At 34.1% G+C, this 10,399-nt stretch overlaps 1 protein-coding gene across 1 annotated transcript in view; it reads left to right on the forward strand.

Moving 5' to 3' along the window:
- Positions 1–10,399, forward strand: part of otomp (otolith matrix protein) — a 92,507-nt gene that overhangs the window by 77,048 nt on the left and 5,060 nt on the right. The window contains 1 exon segment of the mRNA XM_059353461.1: positions 2,302–2,488. Within this exon segment, the coding sequence (XP_059209444.1) occupies positions 2,302–2,488 (187 nt within the window).

The raw sequence follows: 10,399 nt of genomic DNA on the forward strand, positions 1-10,399 counted from the left end.
TTAATTTAAGAAATCTTGTCAAGGTAAATTATCTGTCCATGCAGCAAGATCATTTCCCTCAGATTTACTGTTTTATCTGGTTTTTACACCTTTTTTGTGTGTGTTTCCCTGTGTGTGCAGGAATGCACCTTGTTTGCCATCATATCTGTGCATGAGCCTGTCTGCTGCTGGTGTTTAGGTGTGCAGCTGTTTATGTGTGTGTGCTCCCATGAATCTGTCCGTCCGTGTAGCTGTGCTTTGTTTTTGTCTCTTTTTTGGTATTTTTTTCATCTTTTTTGTGTCTTGTTTGTAGTTTTTTGTCTTTTTATATCTTTTTTTGTGATTTTACATCTGTTGTTTCTTTTTTTGGTGACGTTTTTAGGTAATTTTGTGTCTTTTCTAGGTCATTTTGTCTCTTTTTGTAATTTTTTGTAATTTTTGTTATTTTACGTCTTTTGTTTCTTTTTTGGTGACTTTTTGTGTCTTCTTTTGGTAATTTTTACATCTTTTTTGTGTCTTTTTGTGTCTTTTTTGTGTCTTTTTTTGTCTTCTTATGTCTTTTTTGTTCATTTTTATGTCCTTTTTGTGTCTTTTTTGTGTCTTTTTTGGTCTTTTTGTGTCTTTTTATGTCTTTTCATGTCATTTTTGTGATCTTGCATCTTTTGTTTCTTTTTTTGTGATTTTACATCCTTTTAATTTAAGAAATCTTGTCAAGGTAAATTATCCGTCCATCAGATTTACTGTTTTATCTGGTTTTTAGACACAGCTTTTTTTGCAGTGTGTGCATGTTTGTGCATGTGTGTGTGTTCCCTGTGTGTGCAGGAATGCACCTTGTTTGCCATCATATCTGTGCATGAGCCTGTCTGCTGCTGGTGTGTGTGCAGCTCTGTGTGTGTAGCCATGAATCTGTCCGTCCGTGTAGCTGTGCTTTGTTTTTGTCTCTTTTTTTGTAATTTTTCATCTTTTTATATCTTTTTTGTGATTTTACATCTTTTGTTTCTTTTTTTGGTGACTTTTTATACCTTCTTTTGGTAATTTTTGTCTGTTTTTTTGTCATTTTTTTGGATATTTTACATCTTTTTGTTTTGTTTTTGTGTCTTTTTTAGGTCATTTTTATGTCTTTTCATGTCATTTTTGTGATCTTGCATCTTTTGTTTCTTTTTTTGTGATTTTACATCCTTTTAATTTAAGAAATCTTGTCAAGGTAAATTATCCGTCCATCAGATTTACTGTTTTATCTGGTTTTTAGACACAGCTTTTTTTGCAGTGTGTGCATGTTTGTGCATATGTGTGTGTGTTCCCTGTGTGTGCAGGAATGCACCTTGTTTGCCATCATATCTGTGCATGAGCCTGTCTGCTGCTGGTGTTTAGGTGTGCAGCTGTTTATGTGTGTGTGCTCCCATGAATCTGTCCGTCCGTGTCACTGTGCTTTGTTTTTGTCTCTTTTTTGGTATTTTTTTGTCTTTTTATGTCTTTTTTGTGATTTTACATCTGTTGTTTCTTTTTTTGGTGACTTTTTGTGTCTTCTTTTGGTCATTTTTGTCTTTTTTTTGTCATTTTTTTGGTCATTTTACATCTTTTTGTTTTGTTTTTGTGTCTTTTTTAAGTCATTTTGTGTCATTTTTATGTATTTTTTGGTCATTTTTTTGTCTTTTTATGTCTCTTTCTGTGATCTTACATCTTTTGTTTCTTTTTTGTGTGATTGTACGTCCTTTTAATCAAAGAAATCTTGTCAAGGTAAATTATCTGTCCATGCAGCAAGATCATTTCCCTCAGATTTACTGTTTAATCTGGTTTTTACACCTTTTTTGCAGTGTGCATGTTTGTGCATATGTGTGTGTGTTTCCCTGTGTATGCAGGAAAGCACCTTGTTTGCCATCATATCTGTGCATGATATCTGTCCATGCATCTTTTGTTTCTTCTTTTGGTAATTTTTGTCATTTTTTTGTCATTTTACATCTTTTTGTTTTGTTTTTGTGTCTTTTTTGGTCATTTTTTGGTCTTTTTATGTCTTTTTTTGTGATTTTACATCTTTTGTTTCTTTTTTTGGTGATTTTACGTCCTTTTAATTAAAGAAATCTTTTAAAGGTAAATTATCTGTCCATGCAGCAAGATCATTTCCCTCATTTACTGTTTTTATCTGGTTTTTACACCTTTTTTGTGTGTGTTTCCCTGTGTGTGCAGGAATGCACCTTGTTTGCCATCATATCTGTGCATGAGCCTGTCTGCTGCAGGTGTTTAGGTGTGCAGCTGTTTATGTGTGTGTGTGTGTGTGCAGCTGTTTATGTGAGTGTGCTCCCATGAATCTGTCCGTCCGTGTAGCTGTGCTTGCACTATAGGACAGAGTGTGAATGATGAGGAGCAGCGGAGCCATAAAGCCGGAGCTGTTAGGAGGAGGAGGCTCCTGATGATCACAGGGAGCTTCTCCTTGTGTTTCCCAGCCGTGGCTCCCGAGGGTGAGCCTCGATCTGCTGGAGTCACGCCCGACGGCACCGCCAACGGCCATAACGTCAGCCACCATGATTGAACACATGAAATATGTGCTCTTTGTCCGTGGTGTTGGACAGGGTGGAGGTTAGAGGTGGGGTCAGGGGAAGGGTTAAGGCAAGAGGAAAATTGGAAAGAAAGGCTGCGTCTGTGGCTCTGCCTCCATCTTTTATTAGTCGCTGCTGCTGGGAGCTCGCCTCACTCACAGACAAGATATTTGTCAGATTTGATTTCCTCTCTGCAGCAGAAATTTGCTGCACTGTAAAAAAAAATGTCCCAGAAAAAAACTGGCAGTTGCGGTAACCAGAATATTTCTGCAAAAAATACAGTGCACTCTCAGAAAATAGAGTACAGAATTGTACCTTTAGGGGTACAATGGCTTGTCACTGGGGCAGTACCCCCAGAAGGTACTTTTGTACCCTTATTTTGAAGTACAAAAATTGACCTTTAAAAAGGGTACAAAATTAGCCTTTATAGGGTACAGTATTGTACCATTATTTAATTAGGGCCTCGGGGCAATCGCACCAAGCACTGGTCCCATACAGCAATATCTGTAGGGACCAGTGCTGCACTACTTTTATACTGTGGATTTCTTCTTATTCCTCTTGCGGACGCAATTTCGTCCCGCTACTAGTCCTACAACTTGAAGAGTTGCAGGACAAATTATATATCAAAATGTGGGGTTTGATCGGGATCGGTGTGCTATTACTTTTCTCTACAGAATACCAATCCCAATGTTCAATGACAATGATCATTTTTGGAGAAATTCTGAGATTATAATGGGTGTGTATTGCACGGAATGTTCGTGTCACAGTGTGTGACATCATCGCCAGAGTGTAGAGGGAGAGAAAAAACTGTCAAAAAATAAATTTGAAAACTGCGCTCCAGGCCGCAAATTCCACTCTACAGAAATAATTTTTACATAGAAACGTAGGAAAATTAGCCTTCTCCCTCACAATCCTCTGGTAAAGCTGTCAGAGTTATAGTTTGGGCGTAGGACGCACAGATGCGGCACCAACACGCATCAACAGCCTCATTGGCTCCCATATTAAAAACGCAGGAAGATTTCTGAAGAAGGGAAATTTAACAGTTTTTTTAGATCGCTCTAACAAAGCTATTTTTTAATTTTTCTTAAAAAAAACATATGTAGACGTTCAGGAAGAACTCAGGACGCTCAAAGTGAAGTCGGATCAATGATAGGTATTATGGTTTTGCCAAAAATGCTTTCTGTTCGAGGCCAGAAATCCCAGTCCACCTCTGGCTGCTGTCACTCTTTCATTAACAGGTGTCAGTTAATTCTGTTGATTGCCTTTGATCTTTGATGTGATTACAGTTACAGATACACACACACACACACACATGCACTAAAGTGCGCACACTCCTCACACACGCATACACAGGTAACTTCATGTGATTTAAATTACACACACACACACACACACACACACACACACACACACACACACAGATAACTTTATGCGATTTTCGCTACACACACACACACACACACACACACACACACACACACACACAAATGCGCGCGTAAGCGTGCACACTCCTCCAGATACATGTTTCTCTCACTCACACACACACACACACACACACACATTTTGAGGTTAAAGGGCATAGTTTTAAATCTCTGAAGAATCTCATCATAGTGTACACACACCGGCAGTAGCCCCCGTGGCCCTTTCAAAATTTCCCCAGAGGAAATTTTCTAGTTTTATATATTTTTGTGTATCTACATTATACAAAAGACAAATAAGTTTTAACTTTATCATACTTTTTTTATTTATTTTCACATTTCATTTTAATTTAACTAAACAATGTAAACATTTTAAAGATAAAAAGTATAACTAACCTACTGCTGAAGAAAGACTAAATAATTATTTAAACAATAATTAATATTTAGGCTACTGTCATTTGTAGAGCCTAACACAGATTGTCTATTGTACCCCAGCATGTAGAAGGAAGGGTACATATATGTACCTTTTACCACTTGGGTACCCATATTTACCTTTTTGGCCCTCAAAAGATACATATGGGTACCTTAAGGTCCAATAATTGGCCCTTGGGGGTACATTAGTGTAGATTGTACCTCGGGGGACAAAAAGGACTCTGTACTGTACCCTTATTTCTGAGAGTGTACTGTTCACTGGTTCAACCAAACAAAACACATTCCTGCTTCTTGTGAGGACGCTTCATCTCCGAACCCGAACCTTAAAGGGTCATTTCACTTTATTACAACTCTGGTGTTGTTTTTGCAGAACATTCCTGTCAGTAATAATAATAATAATAATGTGAATAATTGCTGAAATCTGGGAATGCAGCAACAAGTTCAACAGTCTGCTGTAAACATCCATTAACAGTTTACAGGCTGATTTCGTGTCTCACCTTTGACTCACTGCTCTGACCAACGTTCTGCAGTTTTCAGTGACAAAACTCACATTCAGTTTTTCCTCCAAATATAGTTATTAAATCCCCTGGAGTCCAAGAAAGCTCCAGTTTCCATGTCCCGTTTACTGCATCAACTCTTTTCCAGCAAAAGTGAAAACCACCATGACCAAGTGGAACATGATTTTACTGAAGTTTTTGCTGAGGTTTTTGGAATTTTGCAGTGTGCATTCAGCATTTTTAATACAATATTTTGTGTTTAATGTTTTATATGATTTTTGTGTATTTTTGTAAAAAAAAAAGAAAAAAGAAGGAGTGTTTTTTGTATGTTTTTGTGTTTTTTATGCATGTTTTTGTGGGGGTTTTACGTGGGATTTTTTGTAAAAAAAAATGTTTTTTTGTAAAAAAAAAAAAGTTTTTTCTGTGTTTTTGGTTAAAAAAATGTTTTGGGGGTTTTTTTTGTGTTTGTTTTGTGTGTATTTTTGTGTTTTTTTTAATGGGGCTTTTTGTATTTTTTGTGGGGGTTTTGTGTTTTTTATGCATGTTTTTGTGTTTTTTTGTTTGGGTTTATGTAGGATTTTTTTGTAAATTTTTGTTCAAATTTTGCAGTGTGCATACAGCATTTTTAATGCAATATTTTGTTTTTAATGATTTTTGTGATATTTGTGTATTTTTCTGTGTTTTTTAATGGTTTTTTGTATTTTTTGTGGGGGTTTTTATGCGTGTTTAGTGTGTTTTTTTTGTGTTTTTTGTAAAAGAAATAATTGTTTTGTCATGAAGAACAGTTTAAACAGGCTGCAAACTACAAGCTGAGCTCCTCTTAATAAGACATTCCTGGAAAACATGAATCGTGAACTTTTGTGTCATCTCTAAAGTCTGAACAATGTTCTATTTCTGCCTTCTTCTTCTTCTATTTTTCTGCATCTTCATCATCATGCCTCATGCGTTAACAGCCTATTATTGAAGTATGATTCATGCTTGAGGTTGATTCATCACTCAGTCTCTTTAATAAAGGAACCATCATGCCTGTTATTCTTGAATTCATTGTGTTTAATGACATGTGATGGTTACTTTAACTGCTGTTGATGGACTCAGCTCTTTGTATTCAGTCTGGCGTCAAAGATTTTCTTTATTCAATGTTTATGTTTGTTTGTTTACAGGCTGTTGTTTGAAATCCGACCAGATTGGAGTCTCATTTGTGCAGATAAACGTTAGAACGTACAGTATATCTCTGCAGACTGAGCTTTGTGTTCTATCAGACATAATGTTGGTTTTGATCCTGTTTGGAGGTTTGATGTGATTATTAACTGATCATTAAATAGACAATGTGCTCACAGAAAGCAGCAGCTATCAGTGTCTCAAAAAAAGAAGAAGCTATTTCATAGTTTGCACACTGAGATTAACCCTTTAGAGCAGGGGTCTCAAACTCAAATCACGTAGGGGCCGTTGGAGGCAGTATCAAAATTACCAAACAAAGAGACAAAATTACAAAAAAAAAAGAAACAAAATGACAGAAAAAAACTAAATTACTTTAAAAAGACACAAAATGACCAAACAAAGAGACAAAACAACCAAAAAAATACACAAAATTACTAAACAATTACTAAAGAAAGACCCAAAATTACCAAAAAAGACACAAATTATTTAAAAGACACAAATTTATTAAAAAAGACACAAAATCATTAGGAAAAGACACAAAATGACTAAAAAATACACAGAATTACCAAAAAAGACACAAAATAATTTAAAAAGACCCAAAATGACCCAAAAAGACACAAAATGACAGAAAGAAAACTAAATTAATTTAAAAAAAGACACAAAATGACCAAAAAAAGACACACAATGACTAAAAAAGACACAAAATGACTTAAAAAATACACAAAATCACCCAAAAAAGACACAGAATTACCAAAAAAGACACAAAATGATTAAAAAAAGACACAAAATTACTAAAAAAAAGACACAAAATTATTAAAAAAAGACAAAAAAATAGTAAGAAAAGACACAAAATCACAAAAAAAAGTAATTAAAGGGACCATACACCACACGTAAAGTGCCATTCATATAAAACTCACATTAAACTTTTATATCAAGGTGGGGGCCACAAAATATCGTCAGGAGGGCCACAATTGGCCCGCGGACCGCGAGTTTGAGACCCATGCTTTAGAGTTTGGGGCTATTTTGTTGGTTTTTGACTCTTTTTCATTCTGTCTGTATTTATCACATAAAAAATGTTCACCATGCCATGTTGGTATCATTCTTTTCAGCACAACTTCACCTATACAACCTGAGCATTATTTTTTTCATTTTGACTTACTGGATCAACATTTTGAACACAAAAAAAACCACCAAAAGCACACACATTTTTTAAAAACAAGAAACACAGAAAAAACACATGTTTCCCTGCTGTCAGCTGAACTCTAAAGTTTTGGCTTTTCCAGAAGTTTCCATGTCACATTTAGTGTGTCAACTCTTTTTCAGCAAAGGTAAAAAAAATAAAAAATAAAACACACCATGACCAAGTGTTATTTTCCCTTTTTTTGCAGGTGTTTTCAAATTCTGCAGTGTGCATTCAGCATTTTAATGTAATCTTTTATGTTTAATGTTTTTTGTGATTTCGGTGCATTTTTATGTGTTTTTTGTATTTTGTTGTGCGTTTTTATTTTTGTGTGTTTTTGTATTTTTTGTGTATTTTTTGTCATTTTTTTGTGTTTTTTATGTGTTTTTATGTGTGTTTTTATACGTGCTTTTTTGTTATATTTTGTGTGTTTTTTGTGTGTTTTGTGTGTTTTTTTTAATGTGTTTTTATATGTGCTTTTTTGTTATATTTTGTGTTTTTTATGTGTGTTTTGTGTGTTTTTTTATAGGTTTTTATATGTGCTTTTTGTCAGTTTTTGTAGGTTTTTATGTGTGTTTTATGTGTGTTTTTATATGTGGTTTTTGTCATGTTTTATGTTTTTTTTGTGTTTTCATGTGTGTTTTTGTGTGTTTTTTATATGTGCTTTTTGTCATATTTTGTGTGTTTTTGTGTGTTTTATGTGTTTTTTGTAATTTTTTTGTGTATTTTTAAAAATAAATTATGTGTTTGGTGTGTTTTGAGTGTGTGTTTTATGTGTCTTTTTGTTAAAAAAAATGTGTTTTGTGTGTTTTTTTAAAAATGTTTTTTAAGTGTTTCTTTTATGTATTTATGTCTTTTCTAATGTGTGTTTTTTTGTAATTTTTGTGTGTTTTCTGTGTTCAAAATGTTGATCCAGTAAGTCAAAATGAAAAAATGATCAGGTCATATATAGGTTGTACTGAAAAAAAAATGACAAGTGGTTTAAACAGGCAGAATAAAAAGGAGTCAAAATATCCCCGAACTCCAAAGGGTTAATGTCTGATTGTGTAACTTCAGCTATATATTTTTTTGACACACTTTGATGAAGTAATGTCACCATTTCCAAACTTTTAGATGCTTTTTTTTTGCAGAGTGTAATTTATCAGAGTCAATTGAAATGATGGATGCAGCGATGAAAATGACACCCAAGCTGGAATAAAATGGATTTATCTTTTTAATAAATCTGAATTTAACTTTAAATCTAATCATGTATTCACAGTGGGGTTGGCACGACATCACCACACCATCATCATTATTATAGACAAACTGACAAATTAATCTTTCACTTCTTGTTTCTTTTTTGTAATTAAATAATAAGTTACACAGAACATGTAAGAGTAGGGAGGCGCAGAGATAATGACCATGTACAGTAACAGAAATTATTTAAGGGGTGCTGAATTACTTACACTGTAAAAAAAATCTATAGATTTTACAATAAAAACTGCTAAACAATGACAGGAAAAGACGTAAAATGATAAATGAGTTAATTCAGTTTCAGTAACAATTAAACACTGTAAATGTATAAATCAGCCAAAACTGTATTTTTTACAGGTTTGTTTTCTGAAAAATACATTACTCCTCTTTAATTTACTATTTAATGTAATATATATACAAACCAGCAGCGTAATTTTTGCATTTATATTTTGTAAAACATATTTTTTTAACTGTTAAATGTTATAAACAACATATCTCTAACAGAAATATATTGTAATATTTAATGGTAAAATCTTTAATTCATGCGTTTTCATTTATAAAGTATTTTCTTGTCAATTTTATGGCAGAACAGCGTTTCTTTTGATGGAAAATCTTTTTTTTTTTTTTTTTTTACAAAAAACCACAGAAAAATACACAAAAATCACAAAAAACATCAAATACAAAATATTGCATTAAAAATAATGAAGAAAAATCACATAAAAAAAAGACAAAAAACGTAAAAAAACAGACAAAAAATGACAAAAAATGACAAAAAACAGACAAAAATGATACAAAACACAAAAAAACACTTAAACAAAAAATTGCAAAAAACACAGAAAAACAGACAAAAAATTACAAAAAACAGACAAAAAAATACACAAAACAAACAAAAAACACATAAACAAAAAATTACCAAAAACACACAAAACAGACAAAAAATTACAAAAAAACTGATAAAAAAATACACAAAACAAACAAAAAACACATAAACAAAAAATTGCAAAAAACTGGGTAAAAAATGGAATAAAATGGCAATCTTAAACGTGAAATCAACAGTGCTAATATATTTTTACCTTAATATTTAAAAAAGGTGCACCATATTTTTTATGTTAAAGTTCTGGCAACCACAGCTGCTGGTTTTTTACCGTAAAAACAACAGTTTTTTCTTTTTTTTTTACAGTGTACAGGATATTATCATATGTGTATCATTAACACGATGTCAGTATTTTATATCTTAAATATCACAGTTACCGTCAAAAACAGAATAAAGTGACACAGCGAACTGTGCAGCGAGGACACATTAGACGAGCTGCAAATTGAGTCAGAGTTGAAAAGGTTTCTGGTGAGATTTTGCACTTATCTCCGTCTTTATGACTCCACTTCATAAAAATAGAGAGAGGACGCGGAGGAGAAGATGGAGGGAATAACCGTCTGAACCAGCTGTCACATTTACATGAATGATGCGAGGTGAAGATGTGCTCCGCTTTCTGTGTGAACACACCTGAAGAGTAATAACTCTCAAACGGCCCTTTGATAATAGAAGAACTGTCCAAAACGTCCTCGCTTCACCAAAAAAATATTAAATCGTCCTCACAAAGATACAAGTACAAGAGCACACACACACACACACACCTCTGCACTACCTCTTCAGAACGGAAAAATACACACACACACACCTGCACATCTCACACACCTGCCATTACACACTCCTCACGCCCCCCCCCCCCTACTCACACACACCTGAACACACAGTCAGATTTAACGACAGACACACAAACAAGCCACACACCTGCACCTGTCTGCACACACACACACCAGGGGGTTTATGCACAGAGACACACACACCTGCACACACACACACCTGAATATTCATGCATACACACACACACACACACACACACACACACATACTGGAGCGCTCATGCACACACATGCACACATAGACGCATACACACACATGTGCACGCA

This window comes from Centropristis striata, chromosome 16 (genome assembly GCF_030273125.1).
Source record: "Centropristis striata isolate RG_2023a ecotype Rhode Island chromosome 16, C.striata_1.0, whole genome shotgun sequence".
NCBI lineage: Eukaryota > Metazoa > Chordata > Actinopteri > Perciformes > Serranidae > Centropristis > Centropristis striata.